The sequence below is a fragment of the Dendrobium catenatum genome, unplaced genomic scaffold (genome assembly GCF_001605985.2).
Source record: "Dendrobium catenatum unplaced genomic scaffold, ASM160598v2 fragScaff_scaffold_938, whole genome shotgun sequence".
In the NCBI taxonomy this organism is placed as follows: domain Eukaryota; kingdom Viridiplantae; phylum Streptophyta; class Magnoliopsida; order Asparagales; family Orchidaceae; genus Dendrobium; species Dendrobium catenatum.
Window position 1 is genome coordinate 512,673 of NW_021319400.1, and position 16,528 is coordinate 529,200.

Genomic DNA, 16,528 nt, shown 5'->3' on the forward strand with positions numbered 1-16,528 from the left:
ATTATTGTTTTTTTGGTGAATTATCTTTCTATAACAAAAAGTGGGTCATAAATTGACAATTATTTGTAAATATCGGCAAAACTGAGCATATTTTTTTGTTCAATTTATAAAAAAACATATGTTATTTTAAACATCAAATAATTTAATAAATAAACATAGCTTTTAAAACATAGAATGTTTCATTAGCATGATTGCAGTCTTAGAAAAATTAAGATAACAATTTAGTTGCGATAAAATTAAACCAACCTTAATATTTTAAATTAATTAATTAATTTATTATTTGTAAAGAGAACTTTGCTTCCAAAATTCAATTTTTAAATTAAAAATCAGAGTAAATAATACATCAACCTGTCCATTAAAAAATAAATTGCATTGGGCTTGCATTCTTAAACCATATAACTTAAACATTGAAAGAAATTGGATGATGATTAAAATATACAACGCAAATATCAGAAAACATAAAGATATTTAACTTCAAGCTATCAATTAGGATTTAGGAGCTAGTAATGAATACACTGTGTCTCACTGAATTGTTTTTAATTCCCTCACAAATAAATTTCCAAGACATTCTTCATCATAAAAAAAAAATGACATCATACTTTAAAAAAAAAATAATTGTTAATAAATAAATGCCAGAAGAGAAATGGTAACCTCTGAAAGAATATATATACCTAGTTCATCCTCTGAAAGAACCAATTTTTTTTTTTAAACCTAAATTTCAATGAAATGCTACTATATGTCGTGGCTTTGACAGAATGAAAGATTACTGACCTAAACAGAGCATTCTTCATGCATTTGCAGCTTGGCTGCCCTCCGAGAAAGCCATACCTTCGAAGGTATCCATCTCAGTAGTATTCCCTTCATGCAGGTGATCAGTATGAAGAAGATATTTCACCTATCAAATGCAGTATAGTTATCATCATTCCATGATTAGTTCATTCCTAAAGCCCTTCTGCAACTACAAGATTTAGGTTTTATTTGGGACGGCTTTCTTACTGAAGCTGCTTCTTAAAGCAAATTTTTAGTACAAAAAATAAAAATTTTCTATTAGAAAACTGATTTTAGAAGCAGTAAGAAAGTTACCTCAAGGCTTCGTTTAGGATGCCTTTTTTGTTGCTTCTTAAAGCAGCTTTCAATTATAAAAATTTTAATTTTCGTACTAAAAAGCTTCTTTAAGAAGCAACAAAAAAGCCATCCGAAACGAAGCCTTAGACTCCATTAGGTAGATTTGTTTTTTGAATGGAAGTACTAGGTCAACATATTAATAATATTGAAGACTTGAACAAACAACTGGCATTCTTATACGGAGGCTATAAATTAGCAGAGTCAATATTGGCATTGAAGACATAAATCTTATCATAGCTTGTATGGAAAACACCAAATGAAGGGAAAATGAACATCTGAACACTTAATCAAACAACCCCATAATCGTAAGTGAAGTGATGATTTTCCATATTGACTTACCATAATCATAGAAAGTGATCTCGACGCTGCAAGGAATTCCATGAAATATATCATCATTTCCCAAGGCCATGAAATCAAAGGTACTTGGACAGCCAGGGGATTTCTGGGCAATCCTTCAGCGCAAAAGCAACATCATCGCTGGAGAAAACAGAAATAATTGTGGAATAAGCGTGCAGAATACGATGAATATTAAGAAACTCTATTTATTTTCTCCAAAAAATAGTTGTAAATCCAAAAAGGTCATCAATCTGAAAATCATCATTAAGTGGTGTGTATTTAGAAAATTTCCATATGAATTAAAAAAAATGCAAATATGGTTTAATTTGTTCTCAATAAATTTATGGAAATCCATCAATCAACCTTGGGAAGTTGAGCTGCATTCTTTGCAACCTATGCTTTGCACCTTCTTCAGAAAGAATGATTCTGCACTCGCCAAGCTTGCAACTGCAAAAAGAGTAAAATAATGCAAATTTGTTAAACAAAATGAAGTCTTAAATTATAAAAACATCAATATTCAACTGCAAACTGCAAGATGAAAACAAGAATAGTTACATTTCACTAAGATTTCGTTTGGGACGGCTTTCTCACTGCTTCTTAAAGCAGTTTTCTAGTAAAAAATTTTAAGAAGTAGCAAAAAAACCGTCCCAAATGAAGCCTAAGTAGATGAAACGGATCAGTCATATGCCACATTAACAATGTACAACATCACAACCACCATCCAAATATAAAAGAATCCAAGTAGGGCTCACATAATAAGAGATTAGTTAGTGCTTCGGGAGCAAGTTGGGCCCGGTAGAGTTGTTATTATACGCAGCCTAAGCTTATTTGAAAGACGTGAAAATAAGAAGCCACATAGTAAACAATGGGGTGCATTTTAATTTCAGTCATAAGCTTCTCAGAAAGCCATAACAGGCTATCCAAACAGGCAGCAACACTAAGAAATAAATCCAACTAAAAAAAAATAAGCCACAAATTCTTTGGATAATAAATGTAAATGTTTAACTGCTTACCCAACTTTCAAGAGGTCATCCCATCCAGGTTGTAATTCCCTGTTACTTGAACAGAGAGACCGAATGGTAGTTGCCAACTGAAAAAAAAAATATGATAAAAACCAAACCAAGTAAGAAATCTGAGTATGCATGTGCACCAGGGGTGAAATGGCTATCAGTGAAATAATAATAATATGCACCATCTCAATAATATAAATCATTTTGTAGTCTTTACAAACAGAAAGAGGAAGTTTCTTAGCACACTTCAGTTGTGCAATAAATGAAGGAGGGCAAAGAAAAAAACAGGGAGTTTCAAAATATTAGCAAACCTTTTGTAAGAAAATTTTGCATTTGGCTTCAAGTGAGGGATTTAAGAAAAAAAATTGTACCACCTAAATTTGACATGTGATGATGATGCTAACTGCATTGGTGTAATGCAAGTGCAAGTCACATTCTGTTGTCCCACCTCTAAACAGGTTTCCACAATTGTAGTGGAACAGAGAAGGGAAAGGAGAAAAAATTAACCTTTTCAAATGTAACTTCACAAAGCCCGCTTCGGTAGAGTTCATGGACCATAGCTGCCAACATAATTTTACTCAATCTTGAAGAAGTTTTCATTACCTGAGACCAAAAGATCGCATTAGCTACATCAACAAAAAGATCTCTCACTGTGAACACCAGAAAGATGAAAACACATAAGCAAAAATCATATAAAAGTGCAAACAAAATATGTCATATTCAAGAACTCATAGATTGCTTTCTCAAATACTAAGTGCTCTATATCACCCTTCTAAGCCCATCTTATGTATGCTGTCTTCAGAGGGAAAAATTATTCTGTCCGGACAACGTACCGTGTGATACCCGATCTGTACCGAGCACGGTACCGAGCGCCCAGTGATGTTGCGCTTTTTTATTGGTCTCTGGACATGTTCGGTGTCCAGACGAAATAATCTCTCCAAACTATTTATTTAAGTTTTAATCTACATAATCTAAGCCGAAATGTGTGTCAACAAGCATTGAATAAACTAATAAAGTTATCTCTTACTGTTTCCTAAACCCTGAATAAGTGTTGAAGTTCAACATTTTTAAAGCGGACAATTTTCTTAAAAGTTTAATCTTCATTCTAGCTGATCATTTGTAACTTTTTCACTGGAGTTACAAATCAAAATAACTTATGACTCACCTGAATATGCGGTGCTTGAAATACATCATGTACAGCAGCTTCAATATCATTCATACCAACAAGATGTTTCCCTGTGAAACAATAATAACCATTACATTATAGAACATCCATTAGAGTGACTGCACTAAAAAGACTTCTAAAAAACATTAAAAAAAAATGATACACGAACAATAAATGCATAACTATTAATTCCATATCATCCCAAGTTCCCAACAAAGTTAATGAAGAATATGATAATATTGCAAGAACTAATGATAGTTACCTTATTTCTTAAATAGAAATAACAACAAATGAAACTAGCAGCCAGCGACGAAATAACAATTTAGGAGGCAACATATTAATAATTATTGGCATTAAGTTCAAAACCTTGAGGCAAAGACTGTCTTAAAGTAGACTTAGAAGATTTTTCCATCTGCTTGAGTCGATAGTCTGCTGCCTCAGCTGCTCGTCTGCATATTTCCAAGGCTCGCCTAGCATCACCAGACATGGCTGCAACCTACAAGTTGATTTAACAGATGAAAGATGAGGAAAATGAATTATAATAAAGCAAAACTTCATACTTTAATAGGTTATTTGTGCTTCAAGAAACATGTGCGACATACTTATGTTAACTGATGGCTGTTAGGATTGTTGGCATTTAAAATAAGCAACAAAAAATAGTGATTAACCACTTTATCTCCCTCCCACAAAAGGCACACAAATTGCCATCAAATCATTCACTCGGCTTCCTATGAAAAGTTCTAGCCAATGCAGTCATTCATATTGTGCATACTCATTACACATAGATTGCTCCTCTTTTGAGAGCACTCGAGTTCCTCTAGAGGCAATAAATAGTGAGTGCTTAATATGTGTATACAGTAAACTAACCCCACACATGGTATGATTTGCTCATTTTTGAGTGGTTATTGATTTTCTAGTAAAATCTATTTATAAATATAGGCTCGATTATTCTGAAACTCCCATAAACCCACTGTAATCAAATTCTAAGTATTATGTTATATGAATCAAGTGCATATGCAACATATGATTGTCCAGTCATACATACTATCCTTCAATCATAATACAATTAATTCGACAACTTATGTTATGATTTATTAAACTGTAGTATAAATATGTTGACGTTAAGTCTATACGTTTGCACTTGTGGAGCCATCTAGGGTCCATTTTATGAATGATTTCAATCTTTGTGTTATTATTGACTCAATATTGAATTTTATGGATATTCTTTCATAATTTTAGTAGTGTTATATTAATTTGGGCATTGAGTTTATGAGAGACTTTATTCCAATTAAAAGATAAAATAGCAGCAAATTACCTAACTACCATCTCCTCATCCATTTAACCCATTTCCTTCATCCAGATATTTGGGAGAGGAAAAGAGAGGGAGAGAAAGTGATGAGGACATCAGATTTCGACACGTGTACCATCGTCGGAGACGCAGATCAACGGCTACCATCCAGAGCCTTTATTTCAAATTTATTTTGTATTTTATGTATTCTCGCATTTTATTTTCCTAATTTGCCCCTGTGGGTATTTAATCGCTTGTGTAGCCCTGAGGGCATTTGTGTCTTTTAGTTTTGTCTTATCTTGGCCTATTTAAAAGAGGCCTCATGCATTGTAATGGGTTGTTGATGAATGAAATTTTCTTATTGTTGATCTCTTTGTGAGTTCGTGAGATTCCCAATATCTCTTTGTGAGTTCTTGAGGAAGTGGTACTTGAGGTTTGTAGCTCTCTAAATTTTCCCTTTCCCCTACACCCATCTTCTTCTTTCCCTACCTAACCAAAGCCTCATCACCCTCTCAATACCCCACTGCCCCACAGTCGGCCTCCCTTGGCCAGCCCAGCTACCGGGGGCCCTCCCAGCACCCAAGCCGCCGGCCTCCCCTCCTCCACCCCGTTTTCATGCTGCCCCCACACCAGCCCGTCGGCCAACCTGCTCCCATAATTTGAAATTCAATTTCAAATGCCTCAAGTTCTTTCCTAATTTACAAGTTGATCAATTAAGAAAGTTGCCTTTTTTATTTTTATTCAATTAGTTGTTGGATTCCAACGTATCCAAAGGCTTAAAACAATTTAGGAAACTTTCCTAGTAGAGCAAATCTGAAAATCAAATTTCACATTTGAAGCAACCGTGGTTTATTCTCTTGAGGGCCCACTTAATAATATTAATTGCTCTCTCTCAGCTCTCCCTATGGCCGGCCCCTCTCCATGCTCTTTTCTCTCTCCAATTTCATTAATAGCCCATCATTAAACCTCCCTAATTACATCCCACAATTCCCTCTCATCCAATTTAATTCTCTCCATTCAAATTTATCCCGCCAAAATCATTTAATTTGAAAATTAATTTCAGATTTCTAAATCTCACCAAGATACTCATTAGCTCAAGCCCTCCCCCCCTTCCCGCCCCCCCAGCTAGCTCCTCCCACCCGAGCCCCAACTCTCCCCCTTCTCTTGGCCGCTCCTCTCGATTGACGGCTTCTTTCCCCTCCACCACAACACCACTACATCCTTCCAAACCTTTCCATGATCATGCATGGCCGATCCGGCCATTGATCACGGTTTTGCTTATTACGCCCAAGGAGAGATCGACATCTTCCTCTCTTCCTTCTACGAGCCAGATTGGGAGTACGATGTCACCGTGGAACGTTATGTCAATTGCATCGTCTATTGTCTCGCCGAGACCATCGAGATTCAACCACCAAGAACTCCGTGGACTCTTATCGGACGACCGCACAGTTCCCAAACTCCGGTTTCTTCCCCAGCAACTAGTCCCCTCGGCATCACTTGTTTGGTAGTGGTATCCTTAAGTGTGCTTGCAATTCTCCTCCGCTAGCCTCCACTTCAAGAGTTTGAGTGAAGCATCTCAAGGTGAATGATCTAGATTTTAAACTTTAGGCTTTTGTTATCTTTGCTATTGGCATTGCCTACTAGTCATTGGTTGTTATTTTGAAAGTCCTACTAATCTCAAATTGTAACCAATCGCTATTACTTAATCTTTCATGCCAAATTCTTAATCTTCACTTGAGCAAACAAAGAGTTTATTGGTAGTCAAGCAAAGTTCACTACTTTTATTAATTTCTTAATTGCAATTCTTGCCTATCGCATTAAGTTTCACATCAGAAAGCTCATATTCTAAGGCTTTATGGCTAATCCACGCATCGAGCTAGTTAAAAGAGTTGCTCTACTCAAAGGCAAAACACAATTCTCCTACCTTTAACTTTGATTTATATCTTGCATGATTGCTTGGAGTATTCCCTCATCATATGAAGTTTAATATGTTTTATTCGATTTCCACTGAGTATTTTGTTAGGCCGGCACTTGAGCCGGCTGGACCGGTCCACACCTAGTCGAGGCGGAAACCAGCAGGGCGGGCGGAACCGAGAGGAGCGAGCTCATCCGACGGGGGCCAAGGAGGAATTTTGGGAGGAAAATTTTGAATGCGATGGGCTGTTTAGACATTTGGTAAAACTCCTTTATGGTTAATTAGGAGGTTAGGAGGAAAAGGGGGGATTATCTTGCATTGGAAGTTTTTTTGGGGAGATCTAGGGTTTGTGTTCTTGGGCTCTAGGCTACGGCTAGAGATTTGGAGAGTCATTCCTTCCTCTCGGATTGAAGGAAATTGTATCTTTGTTTGCGTTCTCGAATCTACTAGTGAAATACATTGTTTTTCTCTATTTTCCTTGAGTTTTCTCAACTAAAACTGCTGCGATTTGCTGTTTTCCTACTGAAAACAGCAGTTTTCTCTTGTTTTTGTACTGATTTTTATTAGGTTTACTTGCGAACCCAAGTATTTCCTATCATATTTACAGTTATATTTGTACAATATATAGATAGTTAGATACCAATCTTATCAGATGCATTCTTACACGTGTAATGTACATTTATAAGAGAGTATCTTCATATGTCATGCTCTACAATGTCTACTCATGCATGGCAAGGTGTATTTCACTTATGTGGGAATTATTGGTCATGTGCATTGATATACCATAGTTGGTATGTTTTTCACCTATAATGCACAATAAATATCATATTGGTATAAGGTACTATTGTGATACAAGTGCCCTACATGAGCTCTTGCGCACATATTCATATGTTGTGAGTTATATCATGTATTCCTACTTAGTGTGTATTGCCCCACATGAGCTCCTACACATTTAGTTATGATTTGAATCATACATAAGTAGAAATATGCTTCTACATTGCTAATCATGATTCCACAATGAACACTAATATCGATCCATTAATATTGCTCACATTTCCTTAATTTGTTATATGATTAAATTTGTGATCTATAAACTACTTGTTCCACTTATGTCATGCATTACTATCTTAATGTGTTTAATTTAACCTTATGTCAAGAACCTACAATAAATTCTTAGAATTTCATTCTCTATTCATCTCTTCTTGATGAATTCATATGCAATCCTCTACTATATGCTCTTCTATGCAACTTGTTCCTGGGACTATTTAAATGATAAAATTTTAATTATTATTGAAGGAGAATTTCATAAATATCTAATTCACAAGTGAGGCACACCTAATTGTGAAGATTTATGGGGTACTCTATACAAAGCCCATAGTTTATGTTCAAATTTGCTTGATGAGCATTAAATACTACATATCTGCTTGATTTTAAAAAATTTTTAAAATCAAGCAGATTTCATAAAAAACTATGTTTATTCTCATCAGAAATAGAGGATTGATCATCCTTTCAAGTGTAGTTCATTCATTAGTTGAATTGTTTTAACGGTTACTTCTAGATTTAATAGTATGCCAATGATAAGATGCAAGAAAGTGGGGTACAAGTGCAACTACATAATTCAAATGTGTCATCCACTTGTACTAGCATGAGGCCTAATTTTTTTTAATTTTGGTATTGTATTTCCTTGTTTTATTTCATCTACATTAATTGTTATTAACTTTTATAGTGCTTTTGATTTTCAAGGAGCAAGCCATCATAAATCTTTTTTTTTATAATTAAATTCAATTTGTTTACTAAATTTATATGTTTCCTATTTGATGCTACAATTCTTAGATTTTTTTCAATCATTTCATAATCAAATGATTTTAAACTTTAGTATTGCTTGTTTGCATCTAAAAGAGGTGAATTTTCAACTATTTGATAAATTGTGATCTATGAAACCTCAATTTTTCTTTGAATGAAATCATCTTCTGCATCATATTAGTTACATAAAAAAAACATAATCTTGAGTCATCCTATATCAACAAAGTTTTTTCTCGAATCTATTTATCCATCTTATTGGTACACCATACATGATAAATCAGACATGTCCAAAAAAATCGAGTCTATTTTCAATAACTTATCTTAACAAATAACAATTCTATTGTCAACTCTAACATTATCATCTTGCACTGATCCTTTCTAATTCTATCACGCATTCATCTTAACATTCTCATTCGCATTTTATGTCATACTTAACTAGGGTGCATATCTACTTCTTTGTTTCCCAACAAACAAATCATATAAATTTATTGAGAATTTTGCAGTTTTATTACACATACTTTTGAATCCTTAAAACATAATATTATAATGGCACCTATCAATTTTAGCCATTAAGCTTGAACCCTAGAAGTTATTTCAAACGATTTATGCAAATTATGAAGCCTTGATCAAACCTATTGTTTGAAAGATACTCCTACCAACTTCCAACAAGGGTCCAATTTCCTTAAAATATTTTGTTTAGAAACAAATATCCAAGAATGACTGGACACATGCTCAAGTAACATAGGCATAAGTTTTTTGTATCCAAAAACCTTTGTATAAATTTGTCGCCATGCATGAGATAATTTCAAACAAATTATAAGAAAGCATACTCTTGTAACTAAATCTTTTCCGTTTCCTAAAAGTGAAGGCATCATGTCAAAGTGGAACAAGTTGAAATAACAAAATTCAATGAAGGTTTACTTCTTAGGGGTATCATGGTATAATTATTACTCATACTCTTGATTAATGAAAGCAACCATGGAGCCACACCTTTCTTGATGCAAATTCAATAGCTTGTTCTTCAAATGCATCAATGCCTTTAAGACGACTTTCTATGATTTCCTGAAGTTGCTGATAATTGTAAGGACCAAAACACAGCCTCTGAATCCCCATTCGGCTTGAGATTCTTGGAAGGAACTTCTCTGGAAGATCCATAGTGTTTGCTATCCCTAAAAGTTATCATATAGAGGTCAGAACTTGAATATATCACAATACAAGAGATAAAATAGTATATTGAAAAACAAGTCCATACTTCATACCTATAACAATCAGCTTTGAGTCTGGTTTGGTAGGCCAGTCAAAAATGTTATACAACACCTGAAATAAACTAAGTCAAATTCAAAAAACATAAGAACTACTGCAATTGGATTGTTCATAAAAATCATAATACATTTTCATGACGCCATGAAATATAGCATTAACAAATGAAGGGAAAAAATCAAAGACTGAGGTTCACCGATTGATTTCTGGTTAATAAAAGATCAAGTTCATCTATAAGCAGAACACAAGGTCGGTTTTCTTCCTTGCCAATTTTGGTTCCCTCAGAGAATAGCTCATTGAGAATGTTAAGAGCTTTCTTCCATCCAACTCTATGCCCACTCAGAGCTTCATAAATAACCTGTATGGTTAAGTTGATCACAACAAAAATTAAAAGCTACTAGAAAATACTGGCTTTGAGATAGCTAGCAGAACTAGACGTATTACAATACCCTGTAAATATTCTCAGGTGAGGACAATTTCAGACCATTAACCTCAACAAAGCAGTACGGCCTCATTTTTCCAGCATCAACTTCAGTCCTAAGGTTTTTCAAGACTGTAAGTACAGTCATAGTCTGCAGGTCGATACAAAAAATGTATTACAAAGGTAAGGAGTTCTTAAGCTTTTAAGTACAAGAAAAGTAAATGAACAAATACAAAAGAAAATACTTCCTAAAATAAAAATATTTCTCTGAGAAATAACAGCAGAAGCACCACATACCTTGCCAGTTCCAGGAACACCATGAATATAAAGACAGCGGCCTAAACAATGGTCTTCGCAAATGGCACCTTTGATAAATAAAGTAATCTCCTCCATTTCCCTGACATGTAATCATAGAATTTGAGATAAAATATCAACAAGGGTCATCAAAAAATGACGCGCATACTTAGTTCTGCAAGGTAGTGTCTTGGGCAAAGCTGTTAGCAATAGCATCGATTTCGCCCGTTCCAAGTCAGTAGGCTTGTGAAGCCTCACATGTTCTGGAATTTTCTTCAATCCTATCTTGTGAAGACCAAATATCCTCCCCCTACGTGAATTCTGAAAGGATTCTGCATGTATAAGCATGTAAACTCAACAGAACATAACAGATTAAGAAGAAGAAAGTAGCTGAAGTGTACTGCAGCTAATTCATGAGTTGGAGTGTCATGACAAGAGAATTTTCCCACTGTGTCATCATCAAAATCCGAATCATCTTCACTATCACAATCTGAATCATTAGAGTATTTCCAATCTTCATCATTTCCAGCCTCTTCATCCTAGCATAAATGAAAATTTTAAAGAGAATGTTCTAAATGTTAGATCATGTGCATATGTTAATTAAATAATGCCTACATTGTCAGTATCAGCAACTTCAGCAAGACGCTTGAAACTGTGCCAGCGAACATCATATTCATATTCACAATAGAATACATCATCCCCCTCATTGTTTGCCTCGGCAAATTCTCTAGGGTTCATGACATAGCAATGCCTGAGGACAGACTCCATCTGCAGACAAAACACAAAAAATAAAATTAACATTACATTAGCAATGCTTTAGGGCTCAAACAGAAGGCATTAGATATTTGTTTAATAGAAGATCATGCTATGAGGAAATCAAATGATAGTTCGTAGTGAACAAGAAGTTGAGCTACTTGATCAAATGGATGAGGAGCTTTATTGGGCAGGAGAGATGAGAATGGACAATAATATTCAATTGTGGCTACAGGCTGGTTCTAAGGAACTAAATGTTTTTATTGCAAAGCTATATAAGAGGCCATCAAAGAACCTCTTAGGCAGTGTTGATGACTTGGAGTCCAGAGCGATGATACCTGGTTCATCCCCTAGCAAAACAGAGAGAAAAAGGGGACAACCACAAGGAGTAATAACAAAAAAAACATTCATCTTAAGTGGAATTTGATGATGAAGATGGAGAAGATTCTGAGGCTAACTCAAAGGAAGGGAATGTGTATTCCTACAAGAGGAAGAAAGAGAAATAGGAAACAATGAATCAAACATATAGCCTCTGACCAAAAATATTTCCATCTTCACAACTTTCAGATGTAAATAAAACTGACAGGTGAAATCTATGACGACGCCTCAAAAAGCTTACCTCAATATCACTGAGATGGTTGGTGAGATAAAGTTCCCTCCGTAAATTGTGAGGTTGTCTACCTGCTGTAGTCTCCTCTGGGATTACATACCAACGACACTTTAACCAGTAGGTACCATCCGGTTCTTTCCACAAACTGCGAACCATCACAAAAGTATCTATTATATACAAAACATCTTTCAGCAAAAAAATCGAAATTAATAAATGAAAACACAAGCGACATATTTAGCTCACAAAGAGCAACCAAAGTTCTCCCAAATGAAATAAAGAAAGTATTCTGACAAACCATATCATTCCCATTAAACAACAGGTTTGGTTTTTAACCTTTCAATTCTCGCAGCCCATAGATCGCTAGAGAGCAGCTTCTCCCTTGCAGTCCTCCTTAGCTTCTTCCCATCTGATGGCCTCGGCAATTTCACCTTCTTCCCCAACTTCCTCGCCTTGCAAAATTCACAAATCCAGTCCCCTTCGGGAACTTTCCGCAAAGGCGGCTTCAGGCATCGAAGATGAAACCCACCCAAGCAATCGTCGCACTCGATCATTATAGATGACCCAATCTCAAAGCAGATCCGGCACTCCTCCGCCTCAGGATCATCCTCATCGGATTCTGCATCATCCCTCCTCTTAACATAAACATCGTCCCCGACCTCGAACACCCCGCCATCGTAAGCCAATTTCTTGTAGTACGACCGCTTCTTGGCGTTTCTCCGCTTCTTCCTTGTCTCAGAGGGGTTAGGGGTGGCCGGAGCGACGGAAGAGCGCTTCGACGGAGTTTTCTCAGGCTCAAGCAGCGAACGTTTCGATTTCATGGCTAATTCAAAGTTTAGTTGCCGGATTAACTAACTCAGGTTGATCGGCGGATTTACGGAGGCCGAGGAAGCGCGCGAAGGAGGAGAAAGATCGTTACGACAGCAACAACGTCGTCGTCCGACGAGGTGAAGAAGCTTTCTTGAGCGACTTACGCACGCGTAGCCGAAGCAGCAGAGAAGGAACCCTAGGCGGGAGATTAGAGGTTAAATAATTTTTTAAATATTTTATTAATTTAATATTTAACTCATAAATAATTAATTATAATATTAAAAATATAATATAATTAGCATAATAAATATGATTTAATTAACTTAATTAAAAGTATAGTGCATTTAGTAAATAAATAATTAGTTATATTAATTGATAAGTAAATTAGATTTTAATTATCTTTTTTTTTTTGCCAAATTATTTTCATGATTTTAACACCTTAGGATTTAGTAAATCTATATTTACAAGATCTACTAAATTGCACTTGTTGCCAAATAGTCGGATTCAATAAATTTTGGCATTGGGTGGATTTAACTTACATCCGTAAGTCTTATGATCTTCTATTCGTCTTCTTCACTTGTCGATTCTTTGCCCACAAGCTCTTATTGTCGTTTACTCCCTTCTTTGTCGTCAAGAATTTTGAGAATTTTGAGGGCTGATACTTAACAAGAAAGATGAGGGTCGCAAATTTTAAAATTAATAATAGGGAAATTTACATACATATCACTTTATACCATCCTATTTAAATATCTAACACCAAAATTTTAATATTACATACATATCATTCTATATTATTTTAATATCAAATATGTCACTCATATTTCATTCCTACCACTCATATATTTCATTTATACCACTCATATTTAATATGAAAATAAACTAAGAGCAGTATGTATGTAATATTAAAATTTTAAGTGTTAAATATATAAATAGAATATTATAGAGTGGTATGTATGTAAATCGGTTTTTAACTAACATTCTGTACATTATAGTGGAGAGAACTTTGTGAGCAAGATAAACAGTGAAGGTGAAAAAATTTTCATAGATCACTAACGAAGTATGCAAGCCAAACGTTAAAGAATAAAAATATTATACATTAAAATATTTTAAATATATTAATTAATATTTTTAAATTATATTTTTAAAGATGTTGTGTAATGTATATATATATATATATTACTTTCTTTAATTGAATTACATAAATTATGATAGAATAAATTTTATTTAACTCTAAATTAAAATATATCAAAGATTAATTTTTGTATATTCATAATTAATGAAATGTTAAAGAAATTCATGCAAATGTGCAAAGGAACTATTTTGTACTATCTGCTTCATTTGTTGCACAATGAAGCATCATACAAATCTCAATACAAAATAAAGTCAGCCAATCTTCAAAGCCTTCAATCTCTAACAATAAAGCCCACTCATCAAGAGATCAGATGTACTTCACATTTTATGATCTGTATCTGATAAACAGTTATAATTCAAAAAATATTATAAAAAAAAAAAAACTTATAATCAACCTTTGAACTTACCATAATATACCCACCAAGGCTTAGGTGTTTGGGGGGCGAGCATGATTGGGAACCCTCCATCCCGGGTTCGAATCCCCTCTACTACGGCCTCGCCTTTTTCAGTGGGACAAAGCAAGTGTAGACCCGATGCCGGTCGGTGGTCTAGCTAGGTTTCACCGAGGAATTAATTACGCAATTAAGCGCTCCCTTTAGAATGGCAGTGAGTAGATATCCCGTTCTCAAAAAAAAAAAAAACTTAGCGGGCAGTGAGTAGATATCCCGTTCTAAAAAAAAAAAAAAAAAAACTTAGCATAATATTTCTTTAAGAGCTCAAAGAAAACCAGAGAAGAGTTGCTCTCCTCTACTGAAATACAGCCAAGCTTGATCAACTCTCCAAGTAATTTAAGCTTTTTTTTACAGTAACATCGTAATGTTACTATATCGAGCTATCTTCAAATCCATATCAGCTTCAAATGCAAGACAGAAGACCATAAAAGACTATGGCAGCAACGATAATATTACTGCAAAAAGAAATTTATTCAAAACTTCTGTAACAGAAAACCAAGTTATTTCTGTCGACAATGGTCAATTATCAGAGGTTACAATAGAAAAACAATATGACCAAGAAAACAAAATCTATTTATATATGAGAGCATCACGGCCTGGACCAACACCAATGTAATGAACTGGAATGCCAACAAGCTCTTCAATCCTTTGCACATACTGACGAGCAGCCAGAGGGAGATCCTCATATTTTCTTATTGAAGAGATATCACATTTCCAACCAGGCATTACTTCGTACTCAACCTATAGTACATGAAACAAGCAACAGTTTTATACAGATGAAGCGTTCAGTTCTGTATGAACTTTTACTGATGTAAGGAAATATTTGAAGATTAAGGAAATAGAAGAGTATTTTCATTCATTTATTCAGTAGGAAGTGGCCTACTTCATTGCTCTTTCAACAAGTCTTTCATTCCCATCTTGTTAGGCAACAAACAACAACATCAAGTCTTTGTCCCACTACATCGGCTACATGAATCTTTTTTCTCCATTGTGTCATGTTAAAAGTCCAATACTTGTTTAAATTTAATAAAGAAATATCATTTCTAATATTTTCTAACCAAGTCTTTTTAGGTCTACATCAACCTTTCTTAACATAAGTCAAATCTAATACCTCTATTTTCCTAACCGGGTCATCGGAAGGCCACCATTTTATGTGACCAAACCATCTAAGGCGACTCTCTCTAATTTTATCTTCCAGTGGAGCTACTCCAACCTATTGTTTGTTAGGCAACAACAATAAGCGTAAATGCCGCTTCCTAATTTTGGCAGATCTATAAATTCTTTAGTTTTATTAATGACCATGATAATATTAAAAAATGGGCATAATGTGGTGGATTGTAACACATCTAATTCTCTAGTGGTATATGAGCTTCATTGTGCAGATATCTTTTGTGCTCCAACAAATGGCTATGAATACCAATAAGATTTGCTATTAAAGACTGCATGTAATAAATTCTTTGGCGATTTACAAAAAAAATCAAGCTTAAACTTGAATGTTGTATACATAAATACTCTTATTTGAAAAGCTTCATTGAAAGACCTTTGCTGCCTCAAAAGAACTCTTCCACCTAAAGAGCACCATGCTCCCTGGAGTAGTGTTAATGAAATCATATTTACTCTCATTAAACGCTTCGCAATAAAATATTAATTTATGTGTAGTTTCTGCAATTCTTTTTTATTAGTCTTTTTTTAGGACATGCCAATGATGATGGCCAAGAAGGGTTGAAAGGTCACATGTTATTTCCTAGCTTTAGGTTAGTTTCTTTGGTTGGCATAATTTCAATATTGATTTAGTTTAAATTAATTTCTCCAAAAAATAGATATTATATCTTCATATTATTTGGAGTATTTAGGGGAATGGGTCGTTTTGAACAACTATGGAATTTGGTATCAGGAAGTAGAGAAATTATTTTGTGCATTTACCGGACTGTCCGGAGACGAATGAGAGTGTGCCACATCACCCGATACCGAGCGGTACACAACAGAGATACACAACAAAAAAATGACATGGTGTTGACCTCATTATTCGAGGTCAATTCCCCTAGAATCCAGCTCCTCTTACTTTTCCTCCTTTGACTCGCTAATAAATGTTCAACATTGAGCTGTCTCCTTGAAAATTCTTACTTCTCTTTCCTTGTCTTTTACTTTGTAATCAGAA

The 16,528-nt window shown here is 34.8% G+C and overlaps 1 protein-coding gene and 1 non-coding gene across 2 annotated transcripts; both read right to left on the reverse strand.

The window, feature by feature from the left end:
* Window positions 1-526: 526 nt before the first annotated feature.
* LOC110104150 (origin of replication complex subunit 1) lies at window positions 527-12,976 on the reverse strand. Its single transcript, XM_020833165.2, has 17 exons — window positions 12,314-12,976; window positions 11,990-12,125; window positions 11,233-11,385; window positions 11,019-11,156; window positions 10,787-10,938; window positions 10,621-10,720; window positions 10,352-10,474; window positions 10,099-10,260; window positions 9,902-9,959; window positions 9,633-9,811; window positions 4,003-4,132; window positions 3,637-3,707; window positions 2,979-3,074; window positions 2,475-2,551; window positions 1,825-1,908; window positions 1,465-1,602; window positions 527-895 (listed from the first exon to the last, which is right to left on the reverse strand). The coding sequence occupies exons 1-16, from the start codon at window positions 12,796-12,798 to the stop codon at window positions 1,539-1,541; spliced, it is 2,208 nt and encodes a 735-aa protein (XP_020688824.1). The 5' UTR covers window positions 12,799-12,976; the 3' UTR covers window positions 527-895; window positions 1,465-1,538.
* LOC114580316 lies at window positions 11,248-11,325 on the reverse strand. The gene has a single exon (XR_003701677.1). It is a non-coding gene; the product is annotated as a small nucleolar RNA snoR28 (small nucleolar RNA).
* Window positions 12,977-16,528: the final 3,552 nt, after the last annotated feature.

Coding starts and splice junctions, on each gene's coding strand:
- LOC110104150 (XM_020833165.2), bottom strand. CDS start 12,798: ATGAAATCGAAACGTTCGCTGCTTGAGCCTGAGAAAACTCCGTCGAAG. Junction 4,133..9,632: donor TTGAATTTGCATCAAGAAAG/GTGTGGCTCCAT, acceptor ATCAACTTGTAG/GTTGCAGCCATGTCTGGTGA. Junction 3,708..4,002: donor AAGACAGTCTTTGCCTCAAG/GTTTTGAACTTA, acceptor ATTGTTTCACAG/GGAAACATCTTGTTGGTATG.